General features: G+C 46.9%; 1 protein-coding gene across 1 annotated transcript; it reads left to right on the top strand.

Moving 5' to 3' along the window:
• The first annotated feature begins 10,528 nt into the window (after positions 1 to 10,528).
• Positions 10,529 to 14,428, top strand: Drd5 (dopamine receptor D5). The gene has a single exon (XM_048415248.3). It carries the CDS (start codon positions 11,613 to 11,615, stop codon positions 13,041 to 13,043), a length of 1,431 nt encoding a protein of 476 aa, XP_048271205.3. The 5' UTR covers positions 10,529 to 11,612; the 3' UTR covers positions 13,044 to 14,428.
• The last annotated feature ends 11,813 nt before the right edge of the window (positions 14,429 to 26,241 follow it).

The raw sequence follows: 26,241 nt of genomic DNA, 5'->3' as shown, positions 1-26,241 counted from the left end.
TACTAAATTTGCAGATAAAATGTGTAACTCCACACTGCAGAAGGGAGTGTTGCTGTGGAGGAGTGTGACCAGCAGAGGGTGCGCTGGCTGCAGCTCCATCTCTCCGGTTCTCTGAGGGTAAACTTGAGACCTGCAGCGGGTGGAATTTCCCTTGCAGTGAAGCGAGAACATCATCTATCCAAACAGAGCCCTTGTTGGTGAGACTTGACCCCTGCCCCCTCCTTTGCCATGTTCCTTTTGCCCCTTTGCTAGTTCAGGGACTTTGCTCGCCGGTCAGGTGCCTCATGCACCTTCTGAGCACTAGAGGGCGCTCTCAGTCCAGCTGGAAGAAAGTGACTTGCAGAGAGCCAGTGTGCGGTCTGGGACAGGGCCCCATACCAGGGGAAAAAAACTCAAGGGGTGGAGTGGGCTATCCTTCTGGGTAGGAGAGAGCCTTGAGGTGACTTCTTGCTGCTTTACTAAGTACACTCCGTCTTTGCTGGAGTAGTATACAGAGTGGGACATGCATGACAAGGGTTCCAGGCTGGGGTGGTGGGTGGGGTGGGAGTTGGAGTGGCAAACCGTACTTGCAAAGTAAGAGTAGCTGCAGTTGTGCATGCACGTGTGGCGTGTGAGTTCTCTCTCTCTCTCTGTGTCTCTCTGTGTCTCTCTGTCTCTGTCTCTCTCTCTCTCTCTCTCTCTCTCTCTCTCACACACACACACACACACACACACACACACACACAACTGCAGAGATACTTCATAGAATCTAGCCTTTGTAGAAAGAACGTTTCATGGCCCCTGATCTAGACCACGAGGAGAGGTCCTCTGCTGGACACGTGCTAGAGAGGATTTTCATCTCCCAGTAGGAAGCAGATGAGCACGTGTCACTGTGGCAGCTGTGTGTGATCACAGAACAGCCATCGCAGGTTTGCAGGAGCAACCTGTGAGAAGACGGGAGACTGGGGCCTCAAGGACATGGGCCTGGAGCCGCCTTCTACTGAACTTCTTATGGGACCTAATCAAACAATATCAATATTTAAGCCAGAGATGGCTAATTTTTCTCATAAGGAATCCAATAGACAATTTCTTAGTCTTTATGGACAGGGGACTTTGGGTGACTCAGTGAGTGGGCATAGCAGTGTCCACAGAACTCGTAAAGGAGATACTGAGATGGACTGGGCCCCAGGGCAGAGTTTGGTGACACTCTGATGTGGATGGGGCTTTTTTGTTGCCTGTAGCTGACTCAACCTAGCCACCTAACACCAGCCACCCCAAAGAGCGCTTGCATCCCATCCCGGAGGGACCGGCCTGAGAATGGGGACTCCTGAAGGAGGAGCTGGGGAGGGCATTGTGACTGTCACTTTCCACGTACTCAGCCCCAGTGGGGTACCATTGCCAGGGCATTTCTTCAGCTCCATGTTGAGCACGGTCTTTGACAATGCCACAGATGAAAGAGGAAGGTGCTCTAGGTGGCTCATTGCCTAAGCTACCCAGAGCAACAGGGTAGCTTTTTGTTTTGTTTTTGTTCCTTTGCGGCTTTGTTTTTTTCACCCTGGTGTGAATTCGGCCCCTTTGCAATTGCCTCCAAGAAAGCGGTATTGCCAGCAGGGGCCAGGGGTGACACCTTCTAGAGGGGGCTCAGTTATCCACTTAGCTGGCGTTCACAGAGCCGGATGGCCCCCGCAAGGAAGTGTCTGGCGTAGTGCTGAAAGAGGTTGGAGCTCTGAGGCTCGGTCTCAACTGCCGGTGCCTCCCCTTCCTGTGCTTCAGCTGCTCTGCTATAGGCAGTAGCAGTAGAGGTTTCCACAGGGGGTCATCATGTGACTTGAGATGACACTCAGGTTGCCTCACATGTACTATTGCCACCGGAGCCTTTTCCCGAGTATAATTCTGAGTGTAGGCAGGGGTGGTTGAATATCACTAGCTGTCTCCCTGCAGAAAGGGCCATACTGCTCTCCTACAGCACACATTGCTGATTCTCCACACAGACTATAGAGCATGCATGCAGGAGAGAGATAGAGATAGATAGATAGATAGATAGATAGATAGATAGAGAGAGAGAGAGAGAGAGAGAGAGAGAGAGAGAGAGAGAGAATGTCTATGGGCTCAGAACCTGTAAGGGGAAACGGCACCCAACAGAGGGCTAAGTCAAAGACACTGAGTATGTGTTGTGCCCCCTCACATGTCCTTAGGAGTTAGAAGGGGGGTCAGAGGGGATGGTGTGACCACTAAAGCAAAGCTGGAGGCTATGGGGTCACAGGTGGGGAAGGCCAACCGCTGGTGGAGGATGGGGTGAGGGAGCGGCAGCAGGGAGTCTTCCTGTAGTTTCCCCTCCATTTTAGTCAGTAAGACCCACTCTGACCGGTCCTCACCTCCAGGCCCCCGCTGACATGTTAAAGGTCTGTTGCTTTCTGCCTCTGAGAAGGTTAGGGCAGCTGCAGGGAGCCAGCTTGTCCCTGCCCTCTGTGCCTCAGACCCAAAAAGAGATGGCAGAGAGGAGAATGTGGGGACTCTGTTCAAAGCTGGGTGACCCGAGGCACCAATCAAGCCACCTGTGGCTCAGGCTCTCTAGAGTGAGGAGTGACCCCAAAGACATCCTCCAGGCTGACCCTGCTCTCTGGACTTTCTGTGGATTGTGTGTGTGGGTTCTGCCAACTATCTGGATGTTTGGAGTTCTTTGGAGGTCCAAAGTGCCTCTTGGCTCCTCACTTTGCTCTCTTGGATGGTCCCGTTCAGGACCCAGGGCTCTCTTAGCATCAGGACATTGCTGAGGTCTGGCTTTGCATCTCAGCTCCAGGCTGGCCCATGTCAAAAGTCATCCTGGGAGGGCCTTAAATTCAAGTGCCCATAGCCAAACCGAGATCCCCTTATCCCTTGAAGGTTTCCCTCTATGTGACCAAGCCCAGGAGCTGCGTGCTACTGTCTGCTGCTTTCCGGCTCCCACACTTACTTCTGCTGTGGCTTCCCTGCTAATCTCTCATGCACAGTGTCTCAGGCTGCCCTGGTTCACACTCTCAGGAATACAGCAAGGCTTTGGCTATTTGTCCTTCTGAGAACTGATGCCCTTACAAGTGGGGGGTGGCTCTCAGGGTGACTTTGATTTGCATTCCTGCTGTTGATGCCCGCAGTTATTATATGCTGCCCGCTGTGTTTACAACCTTTGCCAAAACGTCTGTTCAAGTCCTTTGGCCTTTTAAAATCGATGAGATTTTTTTTCCTATTGGTCATAGGCGCTTGATTTAAATGTTGGCTATTAACTCTCAGCAGATCTGATTTGCAAATATCCCCCCAGCCCACGGGTCTTTTAATCATGTGGTTTACTCTCCGTTGCTGCTGTGGCGTTTTCTCTCTGAGCTTTTGTGGAGTGAGCTTCTGCTGTGATGGATAGGTCATGGCCAGCCAGGAGGGGTGGCCCAGGCTTTGATCCCTTCTGGGGGGAGAGGCAGGTGGATCTGTGTGATTTTGAAGCCAGCCCGTTCTACACAGCAAGGTCCCAGCCAGGGAGCCTTCCCCCTCTGGTCTTTTCTAGAAGTCTCTGAGTTGATTTTTTTCGTTTCATTTTTCCACATGTGGGAAGAATCCTGTTTCCCCAATCATCATTGGCTGATGGAACCACCCCTTTCCTGGGCGTCTTCTTGGTACCTTTGCCAAAAATGAGTCTGAGTTTCTTTCTGTTCTGGTCCTCTGGCCCATGCTTCTGGTCATGCCTCTGCTTCTCTACCAGTAGCTGTGCTCGTTCATGCCTTAGTGACATAGTTTTACTGATGGACTTAGTTGACATTGGTGACGGGACCAGGGCCTTGATGAACACATATTCTCCACTGAGCCACGCTCTGAGCCCTGAGTAAATGATCTTAAGTCGGAGTGTGGAAGTGTTCAGCGCGGCCCTCATTGATCATGCCATCGGTGGATATGGTGCGGCGCATTCGGGGGACCCAAATACAGCACAGTGGTGGGGGGATGCTGTGGTGGTTTGGGTGAGAATGGCCCCCATCGGCTCATATGTTTGAATACTGGGTCTCCAGTTAGGGGAACTGTCCGGAAAGTATTAGGAGGTGTGGCTTCTTTTGAGTCGCTGTAGTTTTCTTTGTGGGAGGAAGTGTGTCACTGGGGGTGGGCTTTGAGATTTCAGGAGTGTCACTGTTTCTGCCTACTACCTGTGGATGAAGATGTAAAGCTCTCCCTCGGCTGCTGCTCCAGTTCCGTGCCTGTCTTCTTCCTGCTATGATGATTATGGACCAACCCTCTGCAATTACAGACAAGCCCCCAGTTAGATGCTTTCTTTTCTCAGAGTTGCCTTGGTCATGGCATCTATTCACAGCACTAGAACACTAAGACAGACCCTGCCCCCACGAGCATTTCTGAGAATTGCTTTTACTATTTGAGGTCTTCTGGGCTTTCATATGGGTTTTATAGTCTCTTTTCCTATTTCCATGAGAGGTGCCATTGGATGGGGGATTACGCTGAATCTGTGGGTTATTTGGGGATAGTGTAGGCATTTTGATAAATGCTAACTCTTCTACCGCTGATAATATAGTATCTCTCAACTCATTGTGGGTCCTAGCTTCATTTCTGTTCAGTGATAAAACACCTTGACAAAAGAACTGTAAGGGAGGAGGGGTTTATTTGCATTGCAATTCCATTTCAGGGAAGTCAAAGCAGGGACTTGAAACAGCTAGTGACAACCAAGAGCCGAGAGAAATCAATGTGTGCTTGATTTCTTACATTCAGGTTCCTCTCTACACTTGTAGAGTTCAGGGTCTCTGCCCAGGGAATGGTGCCACCCACAGTGTCTGGGCCTTCTCACCTCAATTAATGTAATAGAGACAATCCCTCCCCAACACACCCAAAAATCAACCTGATCCAGACAATCCTTCAGTGAGATTCTCCTTCCAGGGGATTCCTGGTTGTGTTTGTTAATACCATCCATGAAATTGTGTTACCTTCCATTTCATTAAAACTTAGTGGTTTGGTATGGGGCTATCTCACTTGCTCCATTAAGTTTATTCCTTGGTAAAGAATTGCTTTTCTGTGTAGGTAGTTGTTAGGATAGAGGAATATCACTGGATTTTGTCACATCAAATGTTCTCATGTGCACCCATTGGTCCTTCTTTTGTTGAAGACATGTCGTAAGTGGATTTAATTGCCCTGATATGAAGGCCATGATTCAACACTGACATGCCAAGGAGAGTGGGACTCAGCCCTGAACACCCAGTCCCCAGCCTCTCTACTCTCCCAGTTTGAGAGCCTGTTCTGCAGTGTGGGGAGGATCACTCAGCATTGCCTCAAGCCTGGCTCTTTGTCCCCAGTTCAGAAGCCAGAGCGTGGGGGGCATCCAGGAAGTTTCATATGGCTTTCAAGTAAGTTTGGCACATGCACAAGGCAGCATTGTGTAGAAAGGAGCCTAAGTTTAAGAGATAGTCTGTGGTACAATCCCTTCTTTTAAATTACCTGTCTGAAAACTGTGAGCTAGCTACTGACCTCTGGGAGCCTCTGGGGGCTCATCTTTGAATGGGAACAATACATTACTACGCCATGCATAGGTGGCATGGGTAAAAAGTAGGCTACACTTAAGAAGCAGCAAGTGTCTAATCCAGTCAAGTTTTGCTGCAATAATGCTGTGTAACAAACAGCCCTAGGATCTTGACATCTGGAAAATCACCACCTGTTTTCCTGCTAATGATCTACAGCCAGCACAGAGGCTTCACCTTGGACTAGGGGTCGGGTTCTGTTTGCTCCACGTATCTTTCCCTTCTGGGACAGTAGCTTCCTGGAGTTTGTTTTTTCTTGGTGCAGGGGCTTGCAGCAGGGCCATCCTGACCACACATTCACTTAGGGCTGTGGGTGGAATTGTGGGCCAGTAGTTTATCCACACACAGGCCGTAGTACATAGAGGCCAAAGTTGTTTCGCTACTCCACAGTGGTTGACAGCCAAGCCTCTATATCCTTCCCCTCAGTCGCACTCTATTTTGGGTCCTGATTGTGTTTTAGTCACTGCTGAACAGTGTCTTCCGTGGATAAGTGCCTCTTCATCTTCCAAGTCCTCTCCCCCATGACATTTTCCCTGGAACAGTGAACTTCCTTCACACTCCCGTGATTCCTTGGAACCCCATTAGTTAACATTCACTCAATTAATAAAATTTACTCCTTAACTCCAAACATCTTTAGCATTGGTCGCTTCCTATTTTCTCAGCCTTGACTCTGGCCACACAGGCCTCCCCAAATGTTACACTGGTCCCCTCTTCTTTCAGCCCACTTATTTTGTGTCCTGGACCCTGCCCTTGTTCTCATCCCTAACTGAAGTGTTCTACCCTCTGTTTCTGGAATGGAGAGGAACTTACAATTGTCCCTAAACCAATGCTCAGTCATTCCCAAGTTCCTGGCAGGCATCTTTTCCCTCTGGAAGTATATCAGCCCAACACTGCTGTAACTGAGTCCCTGAATGCTTAGGTGCTCTGCAAATGTCCTTAGTGAAAAGTTTTTGCACCCTGATAAACCTCTCTGGCGACGCAATAATCTAAATCAGACTAAATCAAACCAAATTATAAAAAGTCCAGGTTTAATGGATACTTATGCTCCTGCATGGCTTTCCAGCCCCCCCAGAGAGGAGTCACAGAAGGAAGACCTGAAAACCACGTGTTTGTTCTCTGGGATGCTGTTTAAATACCCTGTGGGAGTGGTCTTGAGCATCTCTGGGGAGGGGTCATCATTTGGTGGGCTTTCTCAGGGGTGGAGGCTGAACTGAGGCAACTCCCTGGGGAGGGGGCTTGGGATGAAACTTCCACCTGAACATTCCAGACTTTAGATATATGGAAGCCAGGGGCTGGGGTGAGGCTTCCACCCAAACACTTAGTGCAATACTGCAGGAGCCAGCTCAGGAGAAGATCGTTTCCCACAGCCCCTCAGTTCCTGAGAGTGGGGCTTTGGGTGAATAAACAGTGGGGTTCTTCAGTCATTTAACTGTTTGGAACCAGACCTGATGAGGCTGGCTTCTGACCCTGGGAGAGAGGTCTCTGGCCTTCTCTTCTTCTTCTTCTTCTTCTTCTTCTTCTTCTTCTTCTTCTTCTTCTTCTTCTTCTTCTTCTTCTTCTTCTTCTTCTTCTTCTTCTTCTTCTTTTTCTTCTTCTTCTTCTTCTTCTTCTTCTGGTGAAACATGGAGGCAGCCCACCTCCCTTGTAAAGTCAGAGTCTCAAGCCACCTAGTATAGCCTCAAACTCACAATAAAGGCAAAAATGACCTTGAACTTCTGTGGTAAAACACCGTGATCAAGGCAAGTTATAGAAGAAGAGGTTTGTTTGGGTTTAGGGTGCCAAAGGGATAAGATAGTCATGGCAGAAAGTGGCAGCCATGGTGACAGGAACTGGATGTTACGTCTTGATCTCCAAACACAAAGTAGAGAGAGCCAACTGGAAACAGCACCAGTTTTTAAGCTCTCAAAGCCCAACTCCAGTGACATATTTCCTCCAGCAAGGCCACACTTCCCTAACTCTCCCCCAAACAGCACTGGCAACTGGGGACCATTTCAAACACACGAGCTTATGGGGAACTTTCTCATTCAAACCCCCACAACTTCTGGTCCTCCTACCTTTACTCCTGCATGCTGAAATCGCAGGCGAGTGTCACCTTATCCACTGCAGTGGTGCCAGGATTAAGCCAGGGCCTCGTGCATGCTAGGCAAGCGCTGTGACAAACAACCGCCTCTCAATTAAACCAGCTTTGTGCCTGGAAGATGCCCGCAGAGGCGCATACCATGCCTCCCTGGCTGTGTCCTCTGACCCTGAGAATGAAGTCTCTACCACAGAGGGAAAGCTGATGTGATGCCTTCTGGATTCCAGGGTACAACATGAGAGTTACAGAAACTGTTCCCACACGCCTGCCTCTGAGCGTTTGCACATACTCTTCCTTGTTAGGCATGTTCTAGTGTCCAAATGCCAATGAATTCCACCTGCCCTCTCACTGAGCCTCCCTCCTCTCAGCCCTGCCCACCCCGCCAGTCCAACAGGCAGTCAGTCAACCTTTTCTTCATGTCCCTGAGCATTCTTTGTTCCTCGCATGGCTGAGCTTTTGGATGGCAGGTGGCATCTGAACATCTAAAGATGCCTTTTAGCCAAAAGCGATTTATTGACTTTTGGAACTGTGAAGATGAGGGTTGTGAGTAGATTGTAAGATATTCTCACACTCTTTTCCCTTTGTCTCTCCCTTCCCTCTCTCCTCTCGTCTCTCTGTCTCTTTATCACCCTGTGAATTTGTGTCTGTCTCTGTGTCTGTCTTAGTCTCTCTCCCTGCTCTGCCTCCATCTCTGCCTCATCTTGTTTTCTGTCTAAGCCTTATTCTCTCTGTCTGCAAACAGGGAAGAAGCCCATGCAGAGAGGCAAGTCTCACCCGAGACCCCAGCCTAACTTCTTAGCAGAAAGACATTCATTTAGCTCTTTTCTGCAGTGTTTGTATGATAGGCCAGGCAAACAATCCTTATGGTCTGCATATGGGGCCATTTCTATACCTCCCTCTATCACTGAGACCAGAAAATTCTGCGTGGTGAATGGTGCTTTCAAGGTCACGACACCCAGCCCCCAGCTGAGGTGATTATCGCTAGAATGGACTGGAACGTCGGAGCTGTCTGTCCCTGGCTGATGGTTAGTGCTTGCTGTGTTATCAGAAGTTCAGTTGTGCTGGAATCCAGAGGATCTTCATGCAGCCTTTCTCTATGGCTCCCACTTCTCCTGATGGTAGATAGGAACCCCTAGGGAACTGAGTCAATGTCAAAACTTAAGTGTAGCTGCGTACCTTCTCCAGACCTTGCCACATGCTGTTGTCCAGAGCCCAGCACACAGTCTCCAAATGGTGTGCTGTTGCTGCTGTTAAGAAGCACACGGTGTCTGTCCAAGGACAGCTGAAGCTGACTCTAAGAGAGGGGTGATGGAGGTTGCCCTGAATGTTGCAGAGATGGTCACGTACAACCCAAAACAATGATTGGGCTAAAAGGAGGGTTGAAGATCTAAACACCAGTCATCTGGTACTTAGAACATGGTTCAGTGTCTTCACCATGGCAACAGGGCTCACCTCCTTCTTCATCTCACACCTTCTCTTTCTCTTGGCAACTGTGCTACAGTAGCCCTACATACCCTTGCATTTTTTCTTCAGGCCAGGTCATTCTGCCTCAGGGCCTTTGCATCAGCTTGTCCTCTCTTCCAGATTGATTTACTTTGCTAAATCCCTCTCATTTTTCTGATTGTCAAGACATTTCTTGGATCATTCATTTTGAAGCAACTTGTCCCTCCAGTCTAGATGCTCTCTCTTTTGCTTCTTGAATAACACTTAACAGGAAATAAAACAGCCTTATTTTGAAATTAAACTATTATGAATATCATTTTTGGTGCTGGGGATTGAACCTTGGAGCCTCACATATGCAAACAAAAGGTTCTACACTGCGATACACCCTCAGCCCCAAACTGCTTAGTAATTTGTCTCTTCTTAGAATCCAAGGTCCAGATGTGAAGGGTGTGCCTGTGATTCTCCCTGTGTCCCCAGGGCCTAAGCAGGATCTATAGGTCATAGTTCTGCCTCTGACATGGATATTAGCTTTATGCTCATTGGGAAACAACCCATTGTTGATGTGGTGATCTCCTGCCTTGTTACACAAACCTCTTCCTTTTTTTGACACGCATGTGCTGAGCCCCTCCCATCAGTCACTGCTTCATGGTTGTTGGATGGATGGATGGACACAACTGCAGAGTTCCAAAGCATCTGAGAACAAAATAAACGTGTGTATTGAACAGATAGCAGGCTGCAAGCCTGAAAGCTCAGAGGTACTTGTTCATTCGCATGGAATTCATCCACCTGCCTCTCCGCCCATGCACCTATATTAGGGCCTCACATCTAGTAGTTGTTCAATGACTGGCGGGACTTCGAGCCTATTCCTAACAATCCCAGTTCTTTTTAGCATCATGAGAGGTTCCCCTCCAAGATGTCTGGGTCAGGGTACAGGTTAGTTCAGGTTTGGGAATTCCCACCTGACCCATCTGTGCCTTTCTTTGAAGTGGTACCGTTGCCTTCTCAAACCCAGGGCAAATGTGGAGGAAACTCAGGAGAAGCAGTAGGGGCCATGGGCAGAGGGGAGCAAGGGCAAACTGATGAGCTGTCATGTATGCCTGGCCAGAGGCCATGGGAAACTTCTCAGCCAGGAGGATCCGTGCTATTTTGCTAACCAATCACAAAGCAGAAAAGAACTCTGCTTGTGGTTGAGTGGAGGATGGGCAAGGGACCAGGTCAGAGCCTGGAGACTGGGATGGTGACACCATAAGGAATTCAGAGACAAGGCCCCCGGTGGTGCAGAGTAGAGGCGGGACTGTCCAATTTGTGCTCTGGCACTGGGAGAGGTGATCTGTCCATCTCTCCCAGGAGAAAATCAGGAGCAAGAAGGTTAAGGAGCAAAAGAGGCTCAGTAGCGAGGGCTTCTGAGGAGCTGGTCAAAGCGCAGGCGCATCTGGGTGGAGAGCGAGCAGCTGGGCTTCCTTCCCTGGCAACTGAGTTCAACATCACCAGAGAGACAGGAACATCATGAGGGACACAGTATCTGAGAGCCGCGCTAAGGCTGGGGAACACTGCTGTCTCTTCTCGCTCACCCCGCTGCTTCCCTTTCCCTCTCCAGTTGTGGCTTTTTCAGCGTTAGTTTCTGTGAAGCACTGAGTCACCTGCCACCCTCCTTCCCCGGTAAATCGAGCACATCCAAAATTAGGAAGGGAGGGTAGACTCTAAGATGAGGGTTGGTGGGGAAGTACTTTTGTCGAGACTTGGGTCTCAGATGGCTGTGAGATTCAGGCGCCAGTATCTCCTGAGAACCTTCTCTGTGACTCTCCCAACTTCTTCCGCACCCGGGGAGTAGACCTCATTGTCTCTCCTTCTGGGAGAAGAAAGCAAGGATCAGCAAAGTTAAGTAGAGAATTCAGGGTCCTATAACCCAGAATATGGTTCAGGACGCGACTGCGACATCTAAGGCAGCCCTGCTATCCCCACCTCTCTTCCACTTGTCTTTACAAACGTGGCCAGTGCTGGAGCCCCAGAGGTGGCCGGGAAGAGACTTCTGGTGTTGGGGAAATGAAGGTATTTCCCAAACTCACAAGGGTGTGACACTGGGGCCTCTCTCGGACCTGTGTGTGGCCTCTGGATTCGGAAAACGACGCAACGACGCGGAGAGTCAAGGCGCCAGGGCACAGGTGGGAGGGCGCGCGAGCGGCAGACGCGCGACTGATAAGGGCGGGCGCGCGGGACCTGGCAGCCACCACAGAGAGCGTCCGGTGCCCGCGGCTCGGGCCCCCGCCCCCTTTGGCGGCCGCTCTAAGCTTCTCCGACTGAGAACCAGAAGCAGCCCCAGCGGCCCCTGACTCTCTACCGCCGCAGGATCACAGCCCAAGGCGACCCGCGGGCACCGGTCGCTTCCTGCTCCATCGCGGGAACCAGAGGCGCGCGAGGCGGTGACCACTCCGGGATCCAGTACAGAGCAGGGTGAGAGACCCTCGGGTCCGGGAACGGTCAGTTGCAGGGCCCTGAGCACCCTCTGGGGTGCCAGATGGGGCTTCTAGGGGGGCGCAGGGTCGAAGTTGGGTTGACTTGCCAGTGCTACCCAGAACGACATGCTGCCGCCTGGGCGCAATGGCACCGCGCATCGGGCGCGATTGGGTCTGCTGCTGCGGCAGCTGGCGCAGGCGGGCGCCCCAGGGGACTCAGCGGCCCCGCTGGGACCCGCGCAGGTGGTTACCGCCGGCCTCCTGACTCTCCTCATAGTCTGGACCTTGCTTGGCAATGTGCTAGTGTGTGCAGCCATTGTACGCAGCCGCCACCTGCGTGCCAAGATGACCAACATCTTCATCGTTTCCTTAGCCGTCTCGGATCTCTTCGTGGCATTGCTGGTCATGCCCTGGAAGGCCGTGGCTGAGGTGGCTGGGTACTGGCCCTTTGGGGCTTTCTGCGATGTCTGGGTGGCCTTTGACATCATGTGTTCCACTGCCTCCATCCTGAATCTGTGTATCATCAGTGTAGATCGCTACTGGGCTATCTCTAGGCCCTTCCGCTACGAGCGCAAGATGACCCAGTGCGTAGCCCTGGTCATGGTAGGCCTGGTTTGGGCATTGTCCATTCTCATTTCCTTCATTCCGGTCCAACTCAATTGGCACAGAGACAAGGCAGGCTCCCAGGGCCGAGAGGGCCTACTGTCCAATGGGACGCCCTGGGAGGAAGGCTGGGAGCGAGAAGGCAGGGCGGAGAACTGTGACTCCAGCCTGAACCGAACTTACGCCATCTCCTCCTCGCTCATCAGCTTCTACATCCCGGTAGCCATCATGATCGTGACCTACACGCGCATCTACCGCATTGCACAGGTGCAGATCCGCCGGATCTCCTCCCTGGAGAGGGCAGCTGAGCATGCTCAGAGCTGTCGGAGTCGTGGGGCCTGCGAACCTGACCCCAGCCTGCGAGCATCCATCAAGAAGGAGACCAAGGTTTTCAAGACACTGTCAGTGATCATGGGGGTCTTTGTGTGTTGTTGGTTACCTTTCTTTATCCTGAACTGCATGGTTCCTTTCTGCAGCAGTGGGGATGCCCAGGACCCAAGGACTGGATTCCCTTGCGTCAGTGAGACCACCTTTGACATATTCGTCTGGTTTGGTTGGGCCAACTCCTCTCTCAACCCCATCATCTATGCCTTCAACGCTGACTTCCGGAAGGTGTTCTCCCAGTTGCTGGGGTGCAACCACTTCTGCTTCCGGACCCCCGTGCAGACTGTGAACATCAGTAATGAACTCATCTCCTACAATCAAGACACTGTCTTCCATAAGGATGTCGCTGCTGCCTATGTCCACATGATCCCCAATGCGGTGTCCTCTGGAGACAGGGAGGTGGGCGAGGAAGAGGAGGGGCCTTTCGATCACATGTCCCAAATCTCTCCAACCACCCCAGACGGTGAACCGGCTGCCCAATCTGTTTGGGAGCTTAACTGTGAGGAAGAAGAGGTTTCCTTAGGCAAAATCTCCCCTCTCACCCCCAACTGTTCCCATAAAACTGCTTAGAAACACCCTCATGGGAATATACAACTGCAGGCATTCACACACACACACACATGCACACACACACTCACGCACGCGCACACACACACTCTCCCAGTGTGCATATGCTTTCTGTAGTCTAGCTGCATAGAAACCAAACGATTCTCAGCTGAGAAAATTAGCCAAGGCTGTTGTAATAACCTCAGATATTCTGAGTTTATTCAGAAAAGTATTCCCATTAGGGAAGAGAGAAAGAACCCTGGTCCTTTAATAGCATACATCAGATTAACCTTCCTGACATAGGCTTGTTCTGTGATTTGTGCCTGGGTTGCTTTTTAAATCACAGCTCTTTGAGGGCAGTAGTTGGGGTGCACTGTGACTTACCAGAGACTTAGGTTTGTAGCCCGGTGCTCTGTTTAGCTTAGGTTGGGGCCCTTTCCTGGGCCTGGGATGTCTTCCTGATTTGTTCTGGTTTTCAATGAGGTCACAGGTCATGTGCTTGCGGGTGGGGGCAGTCCCCTTTGTGTTGTGGGTTGGTTCAGTATTGCTCCTGGTGAAAACCCCAGTGAGTGTTGCTCCTGGCAATGCCTCAGCGTGCTCTTAAAAGACAGCTGGGTTTTGGAGCACACTTTCGTATTCTGAGCAGCGTGGTTTAGGGAACACACTGGACAGGGGGCCTTGAGGAACTACTGATTTCTCAGCTTTCTTTCAATCAGTCAGTCACACTTCCAGGGCACACTGAAAGCTAGCTTCACCTCCACAGTGTTAGAGTCAGACTTCCCAAGCCTGACACTCCATTAGTTTTGTCTCTTGGACCCTTCTAGGATCACAGGAGGCAACAGTCCTAGTTGCTAGACAAAGGCTCTCTGTTCATTGAAAGGCCTCCTAGAATAACAGCCCTGTCACCTCCACCTCTTGTCTGGAGTGCTTCAGGGACACATGGCCTCTGCAAACCACATTTTCTAGGGACTTTTAGATGCAATATGTTTCAATATGTTTCAACACCAAAATCCTGCTTGGAAGCAGATGATTTTGTTTGCAGCCAGGAGCGAATGAAATGGACTTCAACCCACATGCAAAAGCCAGGGGTGACAAATGACCAGACGCATGCATAGGGTGAGGGACTCACAAAGGAGCCCACCTGTCTGTCTTTCCTTCTCTGTGCTGAACACAGTGAAGGGTACTTTATTCTGGAGTGATTTCATTTGCACAAATGTAAAACTATAACAAAAGCAAATGAACTGTGCATACACTCCCCTGCTTCAAAGATGGCTTCTCAAGGACAGTTCAATCAATCTTGGTTTCCTTACGGATCATTGTGTTATGAGTTGTCTGAACAGCCGTATCTTGTTTCATGTAAAACGTGCAGTGCCTGCCACATTGTGCTTAATAAACGCTTGTTGAATGGATCATTTTCTGAGCAGTGAGACTGAGAGCAAGCTTCACTCAGTGCACTGAGTCCTATGATTTTTGTCAAACTGATACTGGAATCTGGGGACTGTGTTCAGCTTTTGACTTCTTGCAAACCCATAGCTAAGCAGCTCATTGGGGCACAGGCAGGGACTGGGAAGCATGCACTGTATAAGGATTCTGGAGGTGGCTGCATGATCCTGAGTGAGCCCATGGCCCTCTGGTACTCAGTTTCTGGATGCACTTGTAAACGGGAGGACTTGATGACTAACATTTTGAGGTTTTTTCTTTTCTCATACATTGCATCCCAACCACAGCTTCCACACTCCCTCCACCCCACACTCCCAGCCTACCCCACCTCTCCTTTCCCTCAGATCCAGTTCAGTTTTCCTTCAGAAAAGAGCAGGCCAACCAAATTTAGCATAGCAAGTTCCAACAGGACTAGACACAAGCTCTCATATCAAGCCTGGACAAGACAACCCAGTATGACAAAAAGGGTCCCAAGAGCGAGTGAAAGCGTCAGAGACAGCCCCAATTCCCACTGTTAGGAGTCCCACAGGAACACCAAGCTACACAACCATAACGTATATGCGGAGGACCTAGGGCAGACCATTGCAGGGCCTGTGATTGTCCCTTCAGCCTCTGTGAGTCCTGCTTAGTTGATTCTGTGGACCATGTTTGTGGTGTCCTGGACCTCTCTGGTTCCTACAATCCTTCCTCCCCTCTCCTCTAGGCCTCCTTGAGCTCTGTCAAATGGCCAGAACACTAACTTTCCAATTATGTTTCATGATGCAGATGTTCAAAGGTTGAGTCTGACAAACAGAGCACACTGGGGTTTGATACTCATTTTCCCTGTTGGGCTCTGGAGAGATTTTTCTGAGCGCTCTAAATCCCAAGTGTGTGAATATCCTTTCCCAGTGTCTTTGACCCTGAGGATCCTTGCTGACTTAGATTCCTTTCTCTCTCTCTCTCTCTCTCTCTCTCTCTCTCTCTCTCTCTCTCTCTCTCCAGTTCTCCATCATAGGAGCAGAGTTTGAGAAACTTGAACATTTAGAAGCTAAAAGGCAGTTATTTCGGCCTATAGATCAGGTTGTGGTAAGCCAACACAGGGAGGGCAGGCAAATGTCTCAGTTTAGAGGGGTCCATGTTATGGGAAGCACATCTTTTGAGGACCGTGAAGCCCACCTCTCTAAGACAGCATTCCTCCTGTGTACTATTTCCATATTACATGTGTACAGACCTGTCTTACACACTGGGAACACAGTCATCTGTCAGATTCTCTGTTGTCTTGGAGCCTAATATTAGTGGGCTCAGGGAAGTTCATAGTCCACTGCCTTGGACCATTCCACCCAAGACCTTCATCAGACAGTGGTAATGGCTGCCACACACAAGGAAAAGAAAAAGCTGTGGTTACATTTGGGATTATCAAGGGAGGTATCTCTGAAGGGGAAGAACTGACTGGGCAGAGGGAAGGGCAGGTGTCAGAGTCTGGGAAAGGATTGTGCTCTGCCAGGCTAGAGGAGAGAAAGGAGGCTAGTGTAGTTTAGAGACCATGGATGAGAGGGCGTGTGCCAGTGTCTGCAGTAACTGCAGCCATCGTGACTACAGCAGAGTCCCATGGTTGCATGAACTTTGTGACTTTCATATTCCAAAGAGAGTAGTTAGGCCATTTTGTAGATGCAGATGTGCAGGCACTAGTAGGTGAAGCAGCCTGTCTGTGCTCACATAGCTTAAGAATACAAATCCAGGCAGCCTGACCAAGGGGTCTTTAATCCTGTGTGTGTGTGTGTGTGTGTGTGTGTGTGTGTGTGTGTGTGTGTGAGTGTGTGAGTGTGTGGTGTGTTTATGTACATGTGTGTTCAGGGGTAATCATCTCTGTGTTTGGGGGTGAGAAGCTGATACTGTTGGGATGTCTTCTTCAATTGCTTCTGCTAATTTTCAGCGGGAACGGTTTCTCACTGAAAACAAGGAGCTGATTTGACTGGGTGGGTTGACCAGTGAAACCCCGGAATACTCCTGTTGCAGATACTCATTGATTTTATGTGGGCATTGGGAAGCTAAACTCATTCCCGCAGAGCAAGCACTTTACCCACAGAGCCATCTTTCTGGTCCCAGGGTCTTCACTGTCCTTCATGGGAAGAAGGGCTTCTGGGAAGCTGAGAATATTCAGATCTCAGCTCCCTGGGTCATTTACTCATATCAACAGACCATCCAGTGGGCAGATCAGCCCTGTGGACCTGCTCTAAGCTGAAAAGAGAGACCATAAGAGCAGTGGATGAGCAGCCTTTGGGCTAAGACTAAGGCTTCCCATGGTTGACTTTCCTAGACTCTCATTTGGCTTTCTCAATAGACCTTAAATATTACAATTTCTCCATTTTACAGATGAGGACACTGAGGCACCAAAACCTTCAGTGACTTATTCAAGGTCATATGACAAGTAAGTGGTGGATCCAGAGTTTATATCTGGTTTTCAGTTGGAGGTCTCCTTCCTCTCACTGGCAGCATTAGGGTACAAAGAGTCATTTTCCCCCAAAGCTCTCCTTTTCAGCTTCTTAGGGAGACCCAAGGAAAGGGGCACTCTTTCACACAGATAATCCTGTGGCCTGGTCTAGGGGTAAATCCCTCTCCATGTTGGTTCTCTGAGCTCTTCAAAGGGTCCTGTGTTGTTTGTGGAATAGTCCTTCTGTACACTGTGTGATTACATGTCACTATGATTGGCTTAATAAACAAGCTGACTGGCCAATAATTGAACAGGATAAAGTTAGGTGGGAAAGTCAAACTGAGAATGAGAGGATGAGGAAGGGCAGAGTCAGAGGAGTTACCAGGAAGATGGAGAAAGAGTCAGACACAAAATGGGATAGAGGTAAAAGTCACAAGCCTCAGGGCAGTACAAAGATTAATAGAAATGGGTTAAGTTGCAAGAGCTAGTCAGTAATAAGCCTGAGCTATTGATGAGAATTTACAATTTATATTAAGTCTCTGAGTTGGTTATTTGGGAAGTGACTGACGGTTATTTGGGAGCAGGAGATCAGAATAGTAAAACTGTGCCTACAGACCTGTAACAGTGTGTTGATAGAGGTTTCTGTCCCACCAGGTCCTGTAGTTGTTCAATCCCAAAGAAATACACAGAGGCCTACATTAATCATAAACTGGTTGGCCTATTAGCTCAGGATTCTTATTAACTAATTCTTATATCTTAACCCATAATTCTTGCTTGTGTTAGCCATGTGGCTTGGTACTTTTCATTAGTGAGGCCTTCTCATCTGCATCCTCTATGTCTGGGTGACAATTGCAGACTGAGCTTTCCTCTTCCCAGAATTCTCCTGTTTTCATCACACACCTCTACTTCCTGCCTGTCTATTGGCCAATCAGCCTTTTATTAAAAATAATACAAGTGACAGGATAAAAGATCATTGTCCCACAGTCCCCCTTTTAAAAAAAATCCCAAGAACTCTGAATCTAATATCCTTTGTTTAGCTTTTCTCCTGACCATTATCTATAACAACTTGTTACCAACAGTCTAAACAAGAAAAACATCCACAATCCATTTTTTGGGAATGTGGGCATAGTTTTCCAGGCTACTTCCTGCTGATTTGGGGTGCTGATAATCTTATGGGGACCTAAACAAAATTTTGAATTATAGTTAAGTCCTGAAGGGAATATTCTATGAGGCTTGATTATCTCAGCCAGCAGTCTTGAAACTGTTCTGGATGCAGAACTCAGAGGAAACTCCAACAGAAGTCCTCTGAAATGTTGGATCATCTTGTCCATCTGCTCCTATTGGAGATTCTTCAGGGGGTCTTCCTTGATCAAACCTGATTTTTCTTAGCTCAGAACGAATCCACAGCCTCTCATTTCCTATGACAAAAGCAAAACCTCTTCTCCAAAGTAACATACATTTTTACTTAAATTTTGAATCAAGACATTTTAAAAATATATATGTTGGATTAATCCAGCATCATTTATAACCAAATATCTTTTAGCAGCTTTTGCTAAATGGGATTGATTTGGTAAACAGTGTTTATGCTGGGCATGGAAGATGAGGTGTGTGCTGTGCTGCAAGCAATTACCAGTTTAGGTATACCAGTTGTCCTCTCCCTTGGGTGCCACTTAGAACCATCAGAGGTTAAAATATTGATGTCTGAAATCTGCTCCAGAGTAGTTGAATGCTGATTTCTAAGGATCAAGGTCTAAACTTTGAGATTTCAGGTTTTTCAGTGTTATTTGTTGTTGGAGGCCACTTGTTTGTTCCTGGCTATTCAGCCCTAAAATAATCATACAGAAACTATATTTATTAAATCACTTCTTGGCCCACTAGCTCTAGCTTCTTATTGGCTAACTCTTACATCTTAATTTAACCCATTTTCTGTTAATCTGTGTATTGCCATGTGACTGTGGCTTGCTGGCAAAGTTTCAGCATATCTGTCTCTGGTGGTAGCTCCATGACTTCTCTCTGACTCTACCTTATTTCCCCTAGCATTCAGTTTAGTTTTTCCTGCCTACCCTATTCTGCCCTGCACAGACCTAAGACAGTTTCTTTATTAACCAATGGTATTCATAGCATAAAGAGGGGAATCCCACATCACCTCCTCTTTTTTGTTTAAATAAAATGGAAGGTTTTAGCTTTAATATAGTAAAATTACATAAAACAAAACAGATATCAAGTAAGAATTATAGTTACAATATTTATATCTACTTTATCTTTTATCATAACTAAGGAAAACTATAACTATCTATTCTTCAATTCCATTGAAGATTACAGAAGAATATAATATTACCTAAGTAAACAGGAAGTACATTGTAAGATACTTCCAAAACTCTAGAAATGATGGAGACATCTTGCTTCCTGGACAGTCACCCAAAGTTCTTCTGTACCGTTGGGGCATCCATATTCATCCTACAGGCCCATAGTGTCTGGCAGACTTTTTCACAAAGCAGGAACCCCAAAGGACTGTCTCACCCTTTGGCAAATTCAGCAGTTAGTTTTCTGTGGGTCCTGCATGTCAGTTCATGCAGCATAACATCAAGCAAATGCCAGGCAAAAGCAGTTTCTTGCCCAAATGACTAACAAACTCCATGAGGAGCCTCTTTGATGCCCCTCATCCTCTTGAAGTAATTAGTGCTGCCAGGAGCAAATGTGTCTCATGTCATGAAAAGTCCTAAGTCCTTAAAACATTTTAAATGCCATATTCTGAAAATCTCTGAAAGATTTGAAGAATACCTATCTAACTGAAATATATCTCTCTATATATAGAGAACCTAACTAAATACAAGCTTGACTATTATAGATGATTATCTATTAACCTATATTTCTTAATTATACATTGCATTTTTAAATAAGCTGCACAAACATAATACCTTAATCAAGAGCAGAAATAGATATACACAGTATAACAAAATTACTTTAAATTTATATCAATAGGTCAAGATCCATATCAATGCAAAGTATCCATCTCTATAACATATCCCCTTTTAAATGTAAACAAACATTTTTAAACAATATTTGGGAGTTTGAGCATAGTTCTCTCCAAACTGTTTCCTGCTTTCTGTTGGGAAAGTATTTGGGGGATGTTCACAGTGATCTTTCAGGGAATCTTGGTCTATCAAGCCACATTTGTCTAGAAGGATTCCATAGGTTCTCATCCTCTGTGGAAACGAAAGAAGAACTTCTTTTCAACATATCCTTAGACCCAAATTTTAAAGTCCAGATACCTTTATGTTGGTTTATCTTAGCAACCCCCAGAATCAAATATCTCTCGGCAGTCAAAAAATTCAAAGAAAACACAATGATATACATAATCTAGATTCTCTGTGGATACTCCATCTTGATAGGGCTAATTTTTCTTTACTCCTTTTAATCTATGACTGTTTGTGCTCTGTCTCTTTAAAGACTTTTATTTTTTAAAAAACCATTTACTTCTTTTTATAACTCTCTATACTCTTTTTCTTCTCTCTCCCAAGCCTATGTATATTTTTAAATATACTGTGCCTCATTTAGAGGTCTTTTAAGTCTGAAACTGTCCTATTGTGCACCTGTAATCCTTTTCTGACTAGGACTGCTTCTTAAAATGCTAAGCCATGGCATAACTAGTACTAAGACTGCTTTGCTTTTTGGCTCTGCCCAGTCCAACATGACAGGGCAGAGGTCTGTTTAGCATGAGCCATGCTCACAGCCCCATTTTCAGGCACCCAACAGGTCTATGTTGCCATCAAGCAATTTGAGGCACTCTGCTCACAAACCCCACTTAGATGTTCCATAGCCAGACCTCATCAGAGTTCATACTGGCAGCATGGCCCAGGAAGTTGCCATTTCAAAACTACATGGATTTTTTTTCTGCTACCACTGAATCAGGAGGACCCCTGCTAAAGGAGCTGCAGTATGCTGCCAACAAGTAAAGCCCATCTGGAAAAAAATGTGGCTAAACTTTGTTTTATACTGTCTAGAGTGCCTTTCCAAGCTCTCTCAGGTTTTATGTGGATTTAGCTAGCACATGTTGGAGCACCAATTTGTTAATAGAGACTGCTTGTTTGTTCCCAGATACTCAGTCCCAAAATAATCACACAGAAACTGTATTAATTAAATCACTGCTTGGTCCATTAGCTCTAGCTTCTTATTGGCTAGCTCTTACATCTTAATTTAACCAATTTCTATTAATCTGTGTATTGCCACATAGCTGTGGCTTACTGAAAAAGTGTTGGCATGACTGTCTCTGGCGGCGGCTCCATGGCTTCTTTCTGACTCTGCCTTCTTCCCCCCAGCAATCAGTTTAGTTTTTCCCACCTACCCTATTCTGCACTGCACAGGCCTAAGACAGTTTCTTTATTAACCAATGGTATCTACAGCATACAGAGGGAAATCCTACATCAATTTACTGTGTAGTCACAATTGAGAAACAGCACAGGGTTGCACTTTCATCGGGTGTGATTCAGATTGGTGTGCCTTGGTCTTACCTTGTAGGGTCCTGCTGCAATGTTACATGGTCTCTGATAGTTTATGACGGTGTCTGTGAACTCTTAGGTCTTTTATTAACTTGAGTTATTCCTAGACATAAGATAATTAGAGGGCAAGGGAAATAGCTCAGTCAATAGAGTACTTGCTGTGACAGCATGAGGCATTTTAATCTAGTGCCTGATTCAAAGCTGGAAGGGGTAGGGGGGCTTCTGTAATCTCAGCTCTCAGCTGTGTGTGTGCTGTGCATGCATGCTTCCGTGTGTGTGTGTTCATGCATTTGGATATCAGAGGATAAATTCAGGGATTCAGCTACCATCTCCTTTAAGACAGATTCCCACTGGCCTGGAGTTCACCCATTAGGCAAGGCTGGTCAGGGAGCCCCAGAGGGCCTTCTCTTCTCTGCCTTCCAGTGCTAGGATTACAAGCATGTGCCACCATGCCCACCTATCTTACACGAATTCAGGGATCAAACTCAGGCCCTCATACTTATGAGACAAGCACTTCACGGACTGGGACATCAATGTCACATGTCATTCGTCTTTGAAGTTGTTTGCTTCTGAGTGGACTGACTGAGCTTGTGTATTTAGATTCACGGGCTCATATATAGAGTGACCTCACCCTGGTTGTTGTGTGGTAGGTATTTCTGCCTGGAAGATTCAAGAACCATGTTGCCTGCTTCCTTCATGCTGGGATGAGGAACAGCCAGAGGGACTGAAACATTTTTTTAAGGTGATTAAATTGAATCTGGGTCTTTGGGCTCCCATTTTGCTTCTTCTGTGGTACAGTGAGCCGTAGTTTAGATTGAGTGCTGTCAGCTGGTGGGCAGTACAGCTAGGCAGGGACTTTAGCAAGCTGATTAATTCTCAATTGGAAGCAGCATGGAGGATGATAATTTACAAATGACAAACGGCTAGCTCTGAGGGGGGCAAAATAGCATCTCAAAGACTTGTTTTTGTTTGTATTTCATGAAAGACACCAGGTCTTTCTGCGCTAAGTGCCAGGAAGCTAGTTTCAAAGAAGAGCTTGGGGGAAGAAGTGGATTCTAAGATGACAATCTCAAAAGTATAATAAATACAAAAGAAAAGAAAAAAAAAGAAAGAATTGAAACCAACCACAAGGCACCAGCTCTTTGCTGCTATGAGGTCCTTGTGCAGGCTGAGTGGCTCTCCAAGGGTGAAGCTGTGTGATGCTGGTACAGTGGGGATGTCACTGACATGCCATGAAGTACAGAACAAAGATCAGGGTGTGTGTGTGGGGGGTGGTGGTGGTAAAGGACTTGGAGTCAAGTCTAATTTTAGTGACTCTAAGTGAACAATTCAACATCCCAGTGTGGTCTGTTCTCCAGTCATAATAACTATACTGCTTTCATCCCTTTTAGTTTGTACACCCTATCAGGTGCCACACTGGGGCTGACACAATCATTCAGGGAGCCTCCACAATAGCCCTTTAAGAGATCTTTTTACAGGAGTACGGATGAGGCTATCTTTGAGTATGATACAACCTTTCTTGGCTCTTGGTGAGATTAACCCAAGGGGCTTGGGTCCGAGAAACTTGAAAGCCACTGGTAGCTTTTGGGTTCTTGTTTTACCTATTTGAAAAATGAAATTCTTGGACCACAGAGGGTGGCTTTTGGAAAATATCATAGGGAACATGGGAGGGTCCTGGGATGGGATACCACCAAGAGTCACTGCCTTGGAATTAATAAAGCTTTGCTGGATGGAGGAAGGGGTTGGGAGATGAGCTGCCAGACCAGTTTGTATTCCTGGTGTAAAGGTGCCTCGAAGTGCCTGCTACACCCCCAGTATGGCTTCCATCAAAGGGAACTCCTTCCCTGGATGAGGAGAAACCAGAAATTCATTCTGGCATCCCTGACCTCTGACCAGAGCATTACCAAAACATTTCGGTCTAAACACTTCTGGAACCTCTGGCCTCCTGACACGACGAGGTTCAAGGACAGTTCTGGCTTTCAGCTAAGAGGAAAAATTATTCACTTTGGAGTCTTTTACCCTAAAATTCCTCAGCCAGTTTCCATCTCCCTGTTTTCATCACTCTCGTCCCTTTTATACCTTAATCCAAGGGTCCGAGGCTCTGAAAGGCCAACCTTCGTATTCAAGATCATACTGCTGAAATGTGACAACGTAGGGTTCAACTCAAGTTCTCCTGGCTTGACACTATGCCTCATGGGTAAGAATGTAATGGAGGGATGGGGAGATGGATGGATCAACAGAATAAACAAGAGAGATCGACTTGTGGTAAGGCAGCTACTGAGTGGCTGAGCTACAGTTCAACCCCAGGCTCCTCTTAGTTCTAAACACAATAATACACCATCTTTCTGGATTAATCAAACTCTTAGCTATGACATAAGTCATTCATGAAACTATGAGGAACCTTAGGTGTGTTTGACCTGGGCCTGTTACTAGTGTTCTAGGGGTAGTTCATCTTCATTGCCACTGTGACTGAGTTTGTGAGGGTCGTTTCCAGAGAGCATTGTCCAAGGAAGAATTGCCTGAGTGTGGGTGGCAGGTCCTATCGGTTTAGGGGCCCAAGTGGAATATAAGGTAAAATGAGAAAGCTGTCAGAACACCAGAAGTCCCCCCTCTTTCTGCTTCCTGACTTGTGATGAGGTGGACCGAAGTGTTCCACCAACATGGACAGAAATCATGAGCCCAAATCAAACTTAACTCCTTTAGACTGTTCCTATGAAGTATTTTATCTAAGATATGGGAAAAGTAGCAAATACAGGTAGGATCCCACTGCCCACTCATGACAAGTACACCAGGGTCTGTGTATGCCCCCCAGGCTCACAGCACGGTCTTCTTTCCACACCCCGAAGCCCAAGCAAAAGCCCACATTTCTTATGGAATATTTTGATCCTGCTAGCTCCAGCAGCAGTGAGAACAGTTTTCACCCAACATTAGACCTGCTGGCAACATATAGATGAACTGAATAAGTGGTTCAGGATCTATAGAAACATTCCAGAATATCTGAAATCTATGCATGATTTTCTCACTGTTCAGCTAAAATGATGAATTCAACTTGCTATGTTTTAATATGATTAGTAATGAGTATTATTGATAATAAGGCATAAAACTTACAGTCATAAAATTTGGACAATTACTAGAACTCTAGAACTCCATTCTTTCCAACTACAGTACCAAAAGATATTGATGAGTTCCAGACAAGCCAGGGCTATAGAGTGAGATCTTGCTTCAAAAAGGAAAAGAAAGATATTGATGAAATTTGATATGGATGGGGAAATTGACTTCCACTTTCCGATCTTCATTATGAAGTTTGGAGAGATAAGATTGTTTCATTAAAAATAGATTCAGTAAGTTTTTTTTTTAAAAAAGTAGAAAATAACATAGAAAATGGCTTTAACTGGATCAAAGAGAAAAAGATCAATGCATTTAATTAGCTCAGTGCATTTTACTCCAAAAAAAAAAAAAGTTGCCCGGGAAAATTTATCAGTGTTGATTACTTACTTAAATGTTTATTTCCAGAGCTGAATTTTCTTCATGCCCCACAGGTCTGTTCCCTTGCCTCCCCTTCTGTTTGCTTGCTACCTTCCTTCAAGGTTGGTAGATCACTCTAGCTACAAATGAAAGGTCTTGGATGCAGTTCAAGAGGGACACTAAGTTAGGGGTAAAGAGTTATTTACACCATGGACAGACTGGACAGACAGACACAGTGTTATGGGGACTCTGTGTGACAGAGTGAGGCGAGTAGGTGCCCATAAGCTGTAACTTTTTGTTTTGCTTTGTCTTTTGCGGCCTGGGTTAGCCTCAGACTCACTGCGTAGTGAGGGGTGACGTTTGTTTTCATGTCTCTATTCCTGTGATAAAACATCAGGGCCAAAAGCATCTTGCGTAGAAGAGGGTTTCTTTTAGCTTAGACTTCCAGGTCACAGTCAGTTACTGAGGAAAGTTGGGTCAGGAACTCAAGTAGGGCAGGAGCCTGGAGGTTAGGAACTGATGCAGAGGCTGTAGAGGGGTGCTGCTTACTGACTTGTCCCTCAAGGCTTGTTCAGTCTGCTTTTCTTACACAATTTAGGGCCACCTGCCTAGAGTTAACACCACCCACAGAGGTCTGGGCCCACCCACATCAATCATCAAACAAGAAAATAACCAAAGGCTTGCCCACAGGCCAATCTGAGGGGAGAATTTCTCAGTTGAGAGAGAGTCCCTCTTCCCAAATGACTCTGGCTTGTGTGAAGTTGACAAAACTAGCCAGCATGTTTGACTTCTTATCAGACTGATACACAAATACATCACCATTCCACTATAATTTCCTTGCTCATTTGTCCTCAAGATGTCATGTTAATATTACAAAATAAACAGCATAACTTTAAAAGTCCCATAGTCTTTAAATTTTTCAATTTTAAAATTCTTTAAAAATTCAGTCTCTTTAAAAATAATCCAAATTCTTTCTCAAAGCTTAAGGTTTCTCTAAAATATCCAAAGTCTCCCAATTGTGGATGCCTGGAAAATCAAAATAATAAGTTGATTGCTCTGTTATTTCAAGAGGGAAGAACACAGCTGCAATCAGATCAAAGCAAAACCAAAGCCCAACTCTGTAAAGGCTCAATGCCAAACTTTGGGGACTCACAATCTACTGAATTCCAAGGGTCCCATTTCTCCAGCTCTGCCCACCAGCAGCACATCTGACTTCTCCTAGATCCAGACCAGTTCCACCCCACAGACAAGGCAGGTGTCCCATAGTACTGGCATCTCCAAAATGCTGGGGCCTCCATTACCACTTTTACCAATGTCCTCTCCCGGCATCTCTTCAGTGACTCTTATTGCCAAGCCTCAACTCCTGTCCATAACTCCTTCAATCCTGGGGCTTTGACTACAATTGAGG

This window comes from Myodes glareolus, chromosome 8, assembly GCF_982192425.1.
Source record: "Myodes glareolus chromosome 8, mMyoGla1.1, whole genome shotgun sequence".
In the NCBI taxonomy this organism is placed as follows: Eukaryota; Metazoa; Chordata; class Mammalia; order Rodentia; family Cricetidae; genus Myodes; species Myodes glareolus.
Note: the sequence above shows the minus strand (reverse complement) of the source record. Positions and strands in the feature narration are given on the sequence as shown.